Here is a 14,975-nt window from a genome sequence, read left to right on the forward strand (position 1 = left end):
GGGGAGGCCGGACCCCCTGCTTCAGGCTGGTGGCCCGTGGTCAGTGGGGAGGCCGGACCCCCGGCTTCAGGCTGGAGGCCCGTGGCCAGTGGGGAGGCCGGACCCCCGGCTTCAGGCTGGAGGCGCGTGGCCAGTGGGGAGGCCGGACCCCCGGCTTCAGGCTGGAGGCCCGTGGTCAGTGGGGAGGCCGGAGCCCCGGCTTCAGGCTGGAGGCCCGTGGTCAGTGGGGAGACCGGACCCCCGGCTTCAGGCTGGAGGCCCGTGGCCAGTGGGGAGGCCGGACCCCCGGCTTCAGGCTGGAGGCCCGTGGCCAGTGGGGAGGCCGGACTCCCGGCTTCAGGTTGTTGGCCCGTGGTCAGTGGGGAGGCAGGACCCCCGGCTTCAGGCTGGAGGCCCGTGGTCAGTGGGGAGGCCGGACCCCCGGCTTCAGGCTGGAGGCCCGTGTCCAGTGGGGAGGCCGGACTCCCGGCTTCAGGCTGGTGGCCCGTGGCCAGTGTGGAGGCCGGACCCCCGGCTTCAGGCTGGTGGCCCGTGGTCAGTGAGGAGGCCGGACCCCCGGCTTCAGGCTGGAGGCCCGTGGTCAGTGGGGAGGCCGGACTCCCGGCTTCTGGCTGGAGGCCCGTGGTCAGTGGGGAGGCCGGACCCCCGGCTTCAGGCTGGAGGCCCGTGGCCAGTGGGGAGGCCGGGCCCCCGGCTTCAGGCTGGAGGCCCGTGGCCAGTGGGGAGGTCGGACCCCCGGCTTCAGGCTGGAGGCCCGTGGTCAGTGGGGAGGTCGGACCCCCGGCTTCAGGCTGGAGGCCCGTGGCCAGTGGGGAGGCCGGACGCCCGGCTTCAGGCTGGAGGCCCGTGGCCAGTGGGGAGGCCGGACCCCCGGCTTCAGGCTGGTGGCCCGTGGCCTGTGGGGAGGCCGGACCCCCGGCTTCAGGCTGGTGGCCCGTGGTCAGTGGGGAGGCCGGACCCCCGGCTTCAGGCTGGTGGCCCGTGTCTAGTGGGGAGGGCGGACCCCCGGCTTCAGGCTGGTGGCCCGTGGTCAGTGGGGAGGCCGGACCCCCGGCTTCAGGCTGGAGGCCCGTTGTCAGTGGGGAGGCCGGACCCCCGGCTTCAGGCTGGAGGCCCGTGGCCAGTGGGGAGGCCGGACCCCCGGCTTCAGACTGGAGGCCCGTGGTCAGTGGGGAGGCCGGAGCCCCGGCTTCAGGCTGGAGGCCCGTGGTCAGTGGGGAGGCCGGACCCCCGGCTTCAGGCTGGAGGCCCGTGGCCAGTGGGGAGGCCGGACCCCCGGCTTCAGGCTGGAGGCCCGTGGCCAGTGGGGAGGCCGGACTCCCGGCTTCAGGCTGGTGGCCCGTAGTCAGTGGGGAGGCAGGACCCCCGGCTTCAGGCTGGAGGCCCGTGGTCAGTGGGGAGGCCGGACCCCCGGCTTCAGGCTGGAGGCCCGTGGCCAGTGGGGAGGCCGGACTCCCGGCTTCAGGCTGGTGGCCCGTGGCCAGTGTGGAGGCCGGACCCCCGGCTTCAGGCTGGTGGCCCGTGGTCAGTGAGGAGGCCGGACCCCCGGCTTCAGGCTGGAGGCCCGTGGTCAGTGGGGAGGCCGGACCCCCGGCTTCTGGCTGGAGGCCCGTGGTCAGTGGGGAGGCCGGACCCCCGGCTTCAGGCTGGAGGCCCGTGGCCAGTGGGGAGGCCGGACCCCCGGCTTCAGGCTGGAGGCCCGTGGCCAGTGGGGAGGTCGGACCCCCGGCTTCAGGCTGGAGGCCCGTGGTCAGTGGGGAGGTCGGACCCCCGGCTTCAGGCTGGAGGCCCGTGGCCAGTGGGGATGCCGGACCCCCGGCTTCAGGCTGGAGGCCCGTGGCCAGTGGGGAGGCCGGACGCCCGGCTTCAGGCTGGAGGCCCGTGGCCAGTGGGGAGGCCGGACCCCCGGCTTCAGGCTGGTGGCCCGTGGCCTGTGGGGAGGCCGGACCCCCGGCTTCAGGCTGGTGGCCCGTGGTCAGTGGGGAGGCCGGACCCCCGGCTTCAGGCTGGTGGCCCGTGGCTAGTGGGGAGGCCGGACCCCCGGCTTCAGGCTGGAGGCCCGTGGTCAGTGGGGAGGACGGAACCCCGGCTTCAGGCTGGAGGCCCGTGGCCAGTGGGGAGGCCGGACCCCCGGCTTCAGGCTGGAGGCCCGTGGCCAGTGGGGAGGTCGGACCCCCGGCTTCAGGCTGGAGGCCCGTGGCCCGTGGGGAGGCAGGACCCCCGGCTTCAGGATGGAGGCCCGTGGCCAGTGGGGAGGCCGGACTCCCGGCTTCAGGCTGGTGGCCCGTGGCCAGTGGGGAGGCCGGACTCCCGGCTTCAGGCTGGAGGCCCGTGGCCAGTGGGGAGGCCGGACCCCCGGCTTCAGGCTGGAGGCCCGTGGTCAGTGGGGAGGCCGGACCCCCGGCTTCAGGCTGGAGGCCTGTGGTCAGTGGTGAGGCCGGACCCCCGGCTTCAGGCTGGAGGCCCGTGGCCAGTGGGGAGGCCGGACTCCCGGCTTCAGGCTGGTGGCCCGTGGTCAGTGGGGAGGCCGGACCCCCGGCTTCAGGCTGGAGGCCCGTGGCCAGTGGGGAGGCCGGACCCCCGGCTTCAGGCTGGAGGCCCGTGGTCAGTGGGGAGGCCGGACCCCCGGCTTCAGGCTGGAGGCCCGTGGTCAGTGGGGAGGCCGGACCCCCGGCTTCAGGCTGGAGGCCCGTGGCCAGTGGGGAGGCCGGACCCCCGGCTTCAGGCTGGAGGCCTGTGGTCAGTGGGGAGGCCGGACCCCCGGCTTCAGGCTGGAGGCCCGTGGCCAGTGGGGAGGCCGGACTCCCGGCTTCAGGCTGGTGGCCCGTGGCCAGTGTGGAGGCCGGACCCCCGGCTTCAGGCTGGTGGCCCGTGGTCAGTGGGGAGGCCGGACCCCCGGCTTCAGGCTGGAGGCCCGTGGTCAGTGGGGAGGCCGGACCCCCGGCTTCAGGCTGGAGGCCCGTGGTCAGTGGGGAGGCCGGACCTCCGGCTTCAGGCTGGAGGCCAGTGGGGAGGCCGGACCCCCGGCTTCAGGCTGGAGGCCCGTGGCCAGTGGGGAGGTCGGACCCCCGGCTTCAGGCTGGAGGCCCGTGGTCAGTGGGGAGGCCGGACCCCCGGCTTCAGGCTGGAGGCCCGTGGCCAGTGGGGAGGCCGGACCCCCGGCTTCAGGCTGGTGGCCCTTGGCTAGTGGGGAGGCCGGACCCCCGGCTTCAGGCTGGTGGCCCGTGGTCAGTGGGGAGGCCGGACCCCCGGCTTCAGGCTGGAGGCCCGTGGCCAGTGGGGAGGCCGGACCCCCGGCTTTAGGCTGGAGGCCCGTGGCCAGTGGGGAGGCCGGACCCCCGGCTTCAGGCTGGAGGCCCGTGGTCAGTGAGGAGGCCGGACCCCCGGCTTTAGACGCCCGTGGCCAGTGGGGTGTCTGTATCCCCAACTTCAGGCTGGAGGCCCAAGGCCAGTGACATGTCCGGACCCCCGGCTTCAGGCTGGAGGCCTGTGGCCTGTGGCCTGTCCGGACCCCCGGCTTCAGGCTGGAGGACTGTGGCCAGTGGGCAGGCCGGACCCCCGGCTTTAGACTTGATGCCAGTGGCGTGTCCGGACCCCCGGCTTTAGGCTGGAGGCCTGTGGCAAGTGGGGAGTCCGGACCCCCGGCTTCAGGCTGGAGAGCCACCAGTGCGGAGGCCGGACCCCCGGCATCAGGCTGGAGGCCCGTGGCAAGTGGGGTGTCCAGACTCCCGGCTTTAGACTGGAGGCCAGTGGCCAGTGTGGTGTCCGAACCCCCGGCTTCAGGCTGGAGGCCCAAGGCCAGTGGGGTGTCCGGACCCCCGGCTTCAGGCTGGAGGCCCGTGGCCAGTGGGGTGTCTGCACCCCTGGCTTTAAACTGGAGGCCCGTGGTCAGTGAGGAGGCCGGACCCCCGGCTTCAGGCTGGAGGCCCGTGGTCAGTGGGGAGGCCGGACCCCCGGCTTCTGGCTGGAGGCCCGTGGTCAGTGGGGAGGCCGGACCCCCGGCTTCAGGCTGGAGGCCCGTGGCCAGTGGGGAGGCCGGGCCCCCGGCTTCAGGCTGGAGGCCCGTGGCCAGTGGGGAGGTCGGACCCCCGGCTTCAGGCTGGAGGCCCGTGGTCAGTGGGGAGGTCGGACCCCCGGCTTCAGGCTGGAGGCCCGTGGCCAGTGGGGAGGCCGGACGCCCGGCTTCAGGCTGGAGGCCCGTGGCCAGTGGGGAGGCCGGACCCCCGGCTTCAGGCTGGTGGCCCGTGGCCTGTGGGGAGGCCGGACCCCCGGCTTCAGGCTGGTGGCCCGTGGTCAGTGGGGAGGCCGGACCCCCGGCTTCAGGCTGGTGGCCCGTGTCTAGTGGGGAGGGCGGACCCCCGGCTTCAGGCTGGTGGCCCGTGGTCAGTGGGGAGGCCGGACCCCCGGCTTCAGGCTGGAGGCCCGTTGTCAGTGGGGAGGCCGGACCCCCGGCTTCAGGCTGGAGGCCCGTGGCCAGTGGGGAGGCCGGACCCCCGGCTTCAGACTGGAGGCCCGTGGTCAGTGGGGAGGCCGGAGCCCCGGCTTCAGGCTGGAGGCCCGTGGTCAGTGGGGAGGCCGGACCCCCGGCTTCAGGCTGGAGGCCCGTGGCCAGTGGGGAGGCCGGACCCCCGGCTTCAGGCTGGAGGCCCGTGGCCAGTGGGGAGGCCGGACTCCCGGCTTCAGGCTGGTGGCCCGTAGTCAGTGGGGAGGCAGGACCCCCGGCTTCAGGCTGGAGGCCCGTGGTCAGTGGGGAGGCCGGACCCCCGGCTTCAGGCTGGAGGCCCGTGGCCAGTGGGGAGGCCGGACTCCCGGCTTCAGGCTGGTGGCCCGTGGCCAGTGTGGAGGCCGGACCCCCGGCTTCAGGCTGGTGGCCCGTGGTCAGTGAGGAGGCCGGACCCCCGGCTTCAGGCTGGAGGCCCGTGGTCAGTGGGGAGGCCGGACCCCCGGCTTCTGGCTGGAGGCCCGTGGTCAGTGGGGAGGCCGGACCCCCGGCTTCAGGCTGGAGGCCCGTGGCCAGTGGGGAGGCCGGACCCCCGGCTTCAGGCTGGAGGCCCGTGGCCAGTGGGGAGGTCGGACCCCCGGCTTCAGGCTGGAGGCCCGTGGTCAGTGGGGAGGTCGGACCCCCGGCTTCAGGCTGGAGGCCCGTGGCCAGTGGGGATGCCGGACCCCCGGCTTCAGGCTGGAGGCCCGTGGCCAGTGGGGAGGCCGGACGCCCGGCTTCAGGCTGGAGGCCCGTGGCCAGTGGGGAGGCCGGACCCCCGGCTTCAGGCTGGTGGCCCGTGGCCTGTGGGGAGGCCGGACCCCCGGCTTCAGGCTGGTGGCCCGTGGTCAGTGGGGAGGCCGGACCCCCGGCTTCAGGCTGGTGGCCCGTGGCTAGTGGGGAGGCCGGACCCCCGGCTTCAGGCTGGAGGCCCGTGGTCAGTGGGGAGGACGGAACCCCGGCTTCAGGCTGGAGGCCCGTGGCCAGTGGGGAGGCCGGACCCCCGGCTTCAGGCTGGAGGCCCGTGGCCAGTGGGGAGGTCGGACCCCCGGCTTCAGGCTGGAGGCCCGTGGCCCGTGGGGAGGCAGGACCCCCGGCTTCAGGATGGAGGCCCGTGGCCAGTGGGGAGGCCGGACTCCCGGCTTCAGGCTGGTGGCCCGTGGCCAGTGGGGAGGCCGGACTCCCGGCTTCAGGCTGGAGGCCCGTGGCCAGTGGGGAGGCCGGACCCCCGGCTTCAGGCTGGAGGCCCGTGGTCAGTGGGGAGGCCGGACCCCCGGCTTCAGGCTGGAGGCCTGTGGTCAGTGGGGAGGCCGGACCCCCGGCTTCAGGCTGGAGGCCCGTGGCCAGTGGGGAGGCCGGACTCCCGGCTTCAGGCTGGTGGCCCGTGGTCAGTGGGGAGGCCGGACCCCCGGCTTCAGGCTGGAGGCCCGTGGCCAGTGGGGAGGCCGGACCCCCGGCTTCAGGCTGGAGGCCCGTGGTCAGTGGGGAGGCCGGACCCCCGGCTTCAGGCTGGAGGCCCGTGGTCAGTGGGGAGGCCGGACCCCCGGCTTCAGGCTGGAGGCCCGTGGTCAGTGGGGAGGCCGGACCCCCGGCTTCAGGCTGGAGGCCCGTGGCCAGTGGGGAGGCCGGACCCCCGGCTTCAGGCTGGAGGCCTGTGGTCAGTGGGGAGGCCGGACCCCCGGCTTCAGGCTGGAGGCCCGTGGCCAGTGGGGAGGCCGGACTCCCGGCTTCAGGCTGGTGGCCCGTGGCCAGTGTGGAGGCCGGACCCCCGGCTTCAGGCTGGTGGCCCGTGGTCAGTGGGGAGGCCGGACCCCCGGCTTCAGGCTGGAGGCCCGTGGTCAGTGGGGAGGCCGGACCCCCGGCTTCAGGCTGGAGGCCCGTGGTCAGTGGGGAGGCCGGACCTCCGGCTTCAGGCTGGAGGCCAGTGGGGAGGCCGGACCCCCGGCTTCAGGCTGGAGGCCCGTGGCCAGTGGGGAGGTCGGACCCCCGGCTTCAGGCTGGAGGCCCGTGGTCAGTGGGGAGGCCGGACCCCCGGCTTCAGGCTGGAGGCCCGTGGCCAGTGGGGAGGCCGGACCCCCGGCTTCAGGCTGGTGGCCCTTGGCTAGTGGGGAGGCCGGACCCCCGGCTTCAGGCTGGTGGCCCGTGGTCAGTGGGGAGGCCGGACCCCCGGGTTCAGGCTGGAGGCCCGTGGCCAGTGGGGAGGCCGGACCCCCGGCTTTAGGCTGGAGGCCCGTGGCCAGTGGGGAGGCCGGACCCCCGGCTTCAGGCTGGAGGCCCGTGGTCAGTGAGGAGGCCGGACCCCCGGCTTTAGACGCCCGTGGCCAGTGGGGTGTCTGTATCCCCAACTTCAGGCTGGAGGCCCAAGGCCAGTGACATGTCCGGACCCCCGGCTTCAGGCTGGAGGCCTGTGGCCTGTGGCCTGTCCGGACCCCCGGCTTCAGGCTGGAGGACTGTGGCCAGTGGGCAGGCCGGACCCCCGGCTTTAGACTTGATGCCAGTGGCGTGTCCGGACCCCCGGCTTTAGGCTGGAGGCCTGTGGCAAGTGGGGAGTCCGGACCCCCGGCTTCAGGCTGGAGAGCCACCAGTGTGGAGGCCGGACCCCCGGCATCAGGCTGGAGGCCCGTGGCAAGTGGGGTGTCCAGACTCCCGGCTTTAGACTGGAGGCCAGTGGCCAGTGTGGTGTCCGAACCCCCGGCTTCAGGCTGGAGGCCCAAGGCCAGTGGGGTGTCCGGACCCCCGGCTTCAGGCTGGAGGCCCGTGGCCAGTGGGGTGTCTGCACCCCTGGCTTTAAACTGGAGGCATGTGGTCAGTGGGGTGGCCAGACCCCCGGCTTCAGGCTTTAGGCCCAAGGCCAGTGGGGTGTCCAGACCCCCAGATTCAGGCTGGAAGCCTGTGGCCAGTTGGGTGGCCGGATCCTCGGCCTCAGGATGGAGGCGCAAGGCTAGTGGGGTGACCGGATCCCCGACTTTCAACTGGCCCGTGGCCATTGGCGTGTCCGGATCCCTGGCTTCAGGCTGGAGGCCTGTGGCCAGTGACATGTCCGGACCCCCGGCTTCAGGCTGGAGGCCCGTGGCCAGTGGCGTGACCGGACCCCCGGCTTCAGGCTGGAGGCCTGCGGCCAGTGGGGAGGCCGGACCCCCGGCTTTAGACTGCAGGCCCGTGGCCAGTGGTGTGTCAGGACCCCCGGCTTCAGGATGGAGGCCCAAGGCCAGTGGGGAGGCCGGACCCCCGGCTTTAGACTGGAGGCCCGTGGGCAGTGGCGTGTCCGGACCCCCGGCTTCAGGCTGGAGGCCCGTGGGGAGGCCGGATCCCCAGCTTTAGACTGCAGGCCCGTGGCCAGTGGGGTGTCCGGACCCCTGGCTTTAGACTGGAGGCCCATGGCCAGTGGGTTGGCCAGACCCCCGCCTTTAGGCTGGAGGCCCGTGGCCAGTTGGGTGTCCGGACCCCCTGCTTCAGGCTCGAGGCCCGTGGCAAGTGGGGAGGCCGGACCCCAGACTTCAGGCTGGAGGGCCACCAGTGGGGAGGCCAGACCCCCGGCATCAGGCTGGAGGCCCGTGGCCAGTGGGGTGTCTGCACCCCTGGCTTTAAACTGGAGGCCTGTGGCCAGTGGGGTGTCCTGTCCCCCGGCTTCAGGCTGGAGGCCTGTGGCCAGTGGGGTGTCCGGACCCCCAGCTTGAGGCAGGAGGCCCGTGGCCAGTGGGGTGACCGGACCCCCGGCTTCAGGCTGGAGGCCCAAGGCTTCAGGCTGGAGGCCCAAGGCCATTGGGGTGGCTGGTCCCCCGGCTTTAGACTGGCGGCCCGTGGCCAGTGGGGTGGCTGGACCCCCAGCTCCAGCCACGTTTGTGCTCATGGGCGATTGCCAGGCTGGCACACGGGTGTTGAGGTGGAAGTATACTGTTAGTGCACAAAGGTTCTCCCCAGCTGAGAGTTTCTCATGGCTGACCCTGCATGTCTTCTGTTTTGGAAAGTTGGAAATGGCCACCCGAGATGGTGTTCCTCCGGGATTGGTGCTGGGACTATTGTTGTTTGTCATCTAGATCAATGATCTGAATGATCATGCTGTCAACTTGATCAGGAAGGTTCAGAATCTGAATTTATTGTCATGAACAAGTCATGCACTTTTGTGTTTTTGTGGCAGCATCAAAGTGGAATCATTTATATTATAAACCATCTTACGACATTACTCTAAATAAAAACAATAACAGGGCACGAAAAGTGAGGCCGTGTCTGTGGTTCATTGAATATTCCGGAATCTGATGACAGTGGGGAAGAAACTATCTTTATGCCGCTGAGTGGTTGTCTTTAGACCTTTTCCCTGATGGTAGCAGAGTGAAGAGGGCTTGGCCTGGGTGGTGGGGTCTTTGAGGATAGAAGCTACTTTTTTTAAGACACTGCCTCATGAAGATGTACTCCATGGAGTGAAGTCTGGAAACTGATGTCGCTGAGTTAATAACCCTCTGAGGTTTAATCTTGTCCTTAAGAGTTGGCGCCTCAATACCATACAGTGATGCAACCTGTCAGAATGCTCTTCTGTAGAAGTTTACGAGAGGTTTCAGTGACAAACCAAATCTCCTCAAACACCTCACAAAGCATAACCACTAGCGAGCCTTCTTTGTGATTGCATCTCCATGGAGGCTCCAGGACAGATCCTCAGAAATGTTGACACCCAGGAATTTGAAGATATTGACCCTCTCCACTACTGAGCCCTCAATGAGGACTGGATTGTATTCCTTGACTTCCTTCTCAAGTTTGCAGATCACACTAAGATTGGATGTGTTGTGAACCAGCGATGAAGGTTTTCAAAGGTTGTGGATGGATCTGGACCAAATGGAAAAATGGCAAGTAGAATTTAATGCAGACAATTGTGAGGTATTGCACTTTGGAAGAAGAATGAGGAATTCAGTAGAACAGAGGGATCTGGGAATACAGATACATAATTCCCTGAAAGTGGTGTCACAGGTGGATAGGGTTATAAAGAGAGCTTTTGGCATATTGGCCTTCATAAATCACAGTACCGAGTACAGGAGCTGGGATGTTATAGTAAAGTTGTATAAGACATTGGTGAGGCCAAATTTGGGGTATTGTGTGCAGTTTTGGTCACTGAACTACAGGAAAGATACCAATAAGATAGAAAGAGTGCAGAGAAGATTGACTAGGATGTTGCCCAGATTTCAGGAACTGAGTTACAGGGAAAGATTAAACAGGTGAGGACTTTATTCCCTGGAGCGTAGAAGAATGAGGGGAGATTTTTTTAGAGGTATTTAAAATTATGAGAGGGGCAGATAGACTTTTTCCACCAAGGGTAGGTGAGAAACAAATTAGAGGACATGGGTTAAGGGTGAAAGGGGAAATGTTGAGGGGGAAATTCTTCACTCAGAGAGTGGTGGGAGTGAGGAGCGAGCTCCCAGCAGAAGTGATGAATGTGGGCTCAATTTTAACATTTAAGAAGAATTTGGACAGGGATGGGAGAGGGATGGAGGGATATGGACCGGGTGCAGGTCAGTGGGACTCATCACTCATGAACCTCATTTTATACCCTCTTCTTACCTCCTGTCTGTGGGACTGTGCTCCTCCCAAAATGCCTGCATTTTTCCATACCTTGATGAAGGGTTCGAGCCGAAACGTTGGTTCTGTATCTTTAATTTTGCTAAATAAAGGACACTGTTTGACCTGCTGAGTTTCTCCAGCATCATGTTTTTACTTTAATCATGGTGTCTTTAGTGTTTTACTGATTATGTCCCTGTTTTCAACAGTACTTTTTCTAGAGCCTCTACTGTCACACTCTGCATCTTGTGAGAAGCTCTGCTCAAGGGTGCATGGTGGTGAATGCAGCTCAATAGCAGCATGCAGAATGGTTAGTGTAGCAGTTAGCATAAACAGTTACAGTGCCAGTGACCCGGGTTCCAATCCCATCTCCAGTTTTCTCTTAAATGTAAAAGTTGAATCTGAATCCATCACCTCCACACTCTCACTGCCCTCTGAGTGAAAAAGCTCTCTCTGAAGTTTCCCTTAAACCTTTCCCCTAAACCCATGACCTCTGGTTTGTATCTCACCCATCCTCAGTGAAAAAAGCCGAACTATGTTTTCTCCGTCCACCCTCCTCATAATTTTAAATACCTCGATCAAATTTCAATGCTGTGTGACTCCATGAGTGAAAATGGATGCTTGCTGGTATGGACTGGGTGGGCTGAAGGGCCTGCTTCCATGTTGGTACCCCTCTGTGCCATGCCTGTTTGGCACCTCTCCCTTAGGTGCATGTTCTCATCAACAGCTGCCTGAACCACTGAGCAGGGTCTGTGACATCCCAGTGTAATGCACTCCCCAGCCTCACCCTCGGGAAGCTGAGCAGTCAACAGGCAAGGAAGGGCACAAGTTCTTTTGGCTCCTGAATTAAAAACAAGAATCACATGTGAATGATGTGATTAGCCTTTGGGAAGTCGCCACAGCAAACCAGCACTTTTCACTTCAGTGTAACTGACCGGAATCGGCATGAAATTAAGTGGCACAGTTCACGTAGCAGTTAGCATAACAGATTTACAGCACAAGTGATCCTGATTCGAATCCGGCGTGGTCTGTGAGAGTGTACATGCTCAAGGTACCTGCATGGGTGTATATGCTCAACGTCTCTGCATGGGTTTTCCCCAGGGGCTCCAGTTTCCTCCCACCCTTCAAAGGTTGTAGTTAATTGGGTGGCATAACCTCGTGGGCTAAAAGGGCCTGTTACCGTACTGAAAGTCTAAATTAAAAAATTTATCATTAGGCAAACCCACCACCCCTCCCTGGACTCTATCCCCATCTTCTGCTGCCTGGTAAAGGCAGCGACACACATCACACCCCGGATCTCCACTCTCCTCCCTCCTCCTATTGTTCTCATGCTACCCTTGCTTGGTGCTAATTAATCTTTTTCTCTTTGTACTCTATAGAACTGAATGTTCAACGTAGAACACCACAGCACAGACCCTTCAGCCCATGATGTTGTGCCATCCCATATTAACCTACACAGTTATAACCCTCTATTTTTCTTGTATCCATGTTCCTGTCTAAGAATCTTTTCAATGTCCCTATTGTACCAGCCTCCATCAGCACCCTGGCACTCCGTGTAAAATACTTTTCAACGTCCCTATTGTACCAGCCTCCATCAGCACCCTGGCACCCCGTGTAAAATACTTTTCAACGTCCCTATTGTACCAGCCTCCATCAGCACCCTGGCACCCCGTGTAAAATACTTTTCAATGTCCCTTTTGTACCAGCCTCCATCAGCACACGGGCACCCCGTGTAAAATACTTTTCAACGTCCCTATTGTACCAGCCTCCATCAGCACCCTGGCACCCCGTGTAAAATACTTTTCAACGTCCCTATTGTACCAGCCTCCATCAGCACCCTGGCACCCTGTGTAAAATACTTTTCAACGTCCCTATTGTACCAGCCTCCATCAGCACCCAGGCACCCCGTGTAAAATACTTTTCAATGTCCCTATTGTACCAGCCTCCATCAGCACCCAGGCACTCCGTGTAAAATACTTTTCAACGTCCCTATTGTACCAGCCTCCATCAGCACCCAGGCACCCTGTGTAAAATACTTTTCAACGTCCCTATTGTACCAGCCTCCATCAGCACCCAGGCACTCCGTGTAAAATACTTTTCAACGTCCCTATTGTACCAGCCTCCATCAGCACCCAGGCACCCCGTGTAAAATACTTTTCAATGTCCCTATTGTACCAGCCTCCATCAGCACACGGGCACCCCGTGTAAAATACTTGCCTCTGACAATTCCCCTCAACTTTCTTCACCTTTAACTGATGTCCTCTGGTGTTTGCTATTCCCGCCCTGGGAAACAGGCGCTGACCTTATCTATGCCTCTCAGAATCTCGTGGACCTCTATTATGTCACCTCTCAACCTTCTTTGTTCCAAAATGAAAGCCCCAGCTCTGTTAACCTTGCCTCATAAGACATTTTCTCCAATCTAGGTAACATCCTGATAAATCACCTCTGCTCCCTTCCCAAAGCCATATCCTTCCTGTAAAAAGGTGACCAAAACTGAACACAATATTCCAAATGTGGTCCAACGAGAGTTTTATAGAGCTACAACGTGACCTCATCACTCCTGAACTCAATCCCTTGTCTAATGAAGCCCAACATCCCATAGGCCTCTTAAATATCCTATCAACCTGCATGGTACCTTGAAAGGTGTATGGATTTGGACCTCAAGGTTCCTCTTCTCCCACACTGTTAAAAAATCCTGCCATTAGCCATGTACTCTGACTTCAAGTTTGTCCTTCCAAAATGCATCACCTCACACTTATCCGGATTGAAATCCAACTGCCTTTTCTCCACCCAACGTTGCACCCTGCCAATGTCCTGTTGTAACCTACGACACCCTTTGACATGATCCACACCTCCAAATCTTTGTGTCATCTGCAAATTTATTGACCAATCCCTCAACTTCTTTGTCCAGGTCATTTATAAAAATCACAGATCCCTGCAGAACTCCACTAATCAATGCCCTCCACTACTACCCTGTGTTTTCTACAGGCAAGCCAATTCTGAATCCACAGAAACAAGTTTCCATAACTTCTCTCTTTTTTTTTATTTTTCACACCATAAATCACATTAGCCATGATATACACTTTTTCTTTTTCACACATTTACAGTGACTTTTTCTCCCCCCCCCCCCCTCCTCCCAAGCCACCCCCCCCCTCTCATCCATTTTAGGTATACAATCTAGGTTGCATTAAGCCAGTCAGACAATGTTGTCATTCAACAAAATTACACCAGAAATTCTACTGAGTCCATTCTTTTCTTTCCTTCTCCTTCCATCAACTTAGGTAATGTTTGTCCCCGGTAGGTTTTCGCTATTGTATTTAATGTAAGGCTCCTATACTTGTTCGAATATTTCAATATTATTTCCTAACCTATATGTTATTTTTTCTAATGGAATACATTTATTCATTTAAATTTAGTAGTTTCTTCCTTTTAATTTGGTTATGTATTCCATTAATATTTAAAGACATATAGTTCAGCGTAGCCCTTTTATATTTTGTTTATCTTCTCTTTCCGTTTTTCCATCATTACCTTTCCTCCTTTTCCATTTCTGTTTTCTTATTTTCAACTCTTTATAAGACAACATTCCTACAACATCCAACATTTTCCTTATTCTCCTATTTCTATCTTATTTATCCCCAATCTCCCCTTCCCCTCCTGAGTTGTCCTTTATCCCTTGTCGGACAACCACATCTCCCCTCTCCATTTGGATTTGCGAATCCACTCGCAAGCGTCAACTGATTTTGCAGTGACCGCTATTTCCCCCCACCCCGCCTCCCCCAGAAAAGATTTCACTTTTCATATGTCACAAAGGTCACTCTTTTAATTCCCTCCTTATTCTCTCTATTCCATTACCTTCCCTTATTAATTCTTGTCTATACTATCTATATTTTCCTCTAAGTACAGATACATTCATGTATGCCCATTGTCTCTATTCACTCTTATACCTCTTTACCCGCATACATATCAATCGTGATCATTTTTACTCTCATTACCCGTCTTCCTCCCTCAGTCTATTTTTGTAATTGGTCTGCAAATTTTCGTGCTTCTTCTGGATCCGAGAATAGTCTGTTTTGTTGTCCTGGAATAAATATTTTCAATACCGCTGGATGCTTTAGTATAAATTTATACCCTTTCTTCCATAAAATCGCCTTTGCTGTATTGAACTCTTTTCTCTTGTTTAGGAGTTCAAAACTTATATCTGGATAAATGAAGATTTTTTGCCCTTTATACTCCAGTGGTTTGTTGCCCTCTCTTACTTTTTCCATTCTCTTCTCCAGTACCTTTTCTCTTGTAGTATATCTTAGGAATTTTACTACAATAGATCTTGGTTTTTGTTGTGGTTGTGGTTTAGAGGCCAATACTCTATGTGCCCTTTCTATTTCCATTTCTTGCTGTAGTTCTGGACATCCTAGGGTCTTAGGGATCCACTCTTTTATAAACTCCCTCATATTCTTGCCTTCTTCATCTTCCTTAAGGCCCACTATCTTTATGTTATTTCTTCTGTTATAATTTTCCATTATATCTATTTTTTGGGCTAGTAATTCTTGTGTCTCTTTAGTTTTTTTATTAGATTCCTCCAATTTCTTTTTTAAGTCTTCTACCTCCATTTCTGCTGCTACTGCCCGCTCTTCCATCTTGTCCATTTTCTTTCCCATTTCTGTTAAGGTCATCTCTATTTTATTCATTTTCTCTTCTGTGTTGTTTATTCTTTTTCTTAAATCCTTAAATTCCTGTGTTTGCCATTCTTTAAATGACTCCAAGTATTCTTTAATAAGAGCAAGTATATCCTTTACCTTGCCTTTCCCTTCTTCTTCTATTTCCCTGTACTCTTCCTCTTCCTCTTCTTCCTCTGGGTTGGCCATCTGTTGTTTCTTTGGTGCCCTTTCCTTCTTTCTTGTTTCTATTGTCTTCTGTGGTCTCTTCTTGCTGCAGGTGTTCTGCAGCTGTCGTT

General features: G+C 60.1%; 1 protein-coding gene across 1 annotated transcript; it reads right to left on the minus strand.

The window, feature by feature from the left end:
• Positions 1-21: 21 nt before the first annotated feature.
• On the minus strand, positions 22-8,513 carry LOC138765357 (collagen alpha-1(I) chain-like). The gene is made up of 14 exons (XM_069942398.1): positions 7,752-8,513; positions 6,735-7,719; positions 6,157-6,297; positions 5,392-5,577; positions 4,627-4,902; positions 4,267-4,407; positions 3,337-3,960; positions 3,112-3,252; positions 2,759-2,899; positions 2,039-2,224; positions 1,274-1,549; positions 914-1,054; positions 284-649; positions 22-26 (listed from the first exon to the last, which is right to left on the minus strand). The coding sequence occupies exons 1-14, from the start codon at positions 8,511-8,513 to the stop codon at positions 22-24; spliced, it is 4,371 nt and encodes a 1,456-aa protein (XP_069798499.1).
• Positions 8,514-14,975: the final 6,462 nt, after the last annotated feature.

This window comes from Narcine bancroftii, chromosome 5 (genome assembly GCF_036971445.1).
Source record: "Narcine bancroftii isolate sNarBan1 chromosome 5, sNarBan1.hap1, whole genome shotgun sequence".
NCBI classification, from domain to species: Eukaryota; Metazoa; Chordata; class Chondrichthyes; order Torpediniformes; family Narcinidae; genus Narcine; species Narcine bancroftii.

What these genes read in the sequence shown, in the direction of transcription:
- LOC138765357 (XM_069942398.1), bottom strand. Translation starts at nt 8,513, where the DNA reads ATGACAAACAACAATAGTCCCAGCACCAATCCCGGAGGAACACCATCT. An exon ending in CCTCCAGCCTGAAGCCGGGG is followed by an intron (nt 4,903 to 5,391) that starts GTCCGGCCTCCC and finishes TCCAGCCTGAAG; the next exon opens with CCGGGGGTCCGGCCTCCTCA. An exon ending in CCTCCAGCCTGAAGCCGGGG is followed by an intron (nt 2,225 to 2,758) that starts GTCCGGCCTCCC and finishes TCCATCCTGAAG; the next exon opens with CCGGGGGTCCTGCCTCCCCA.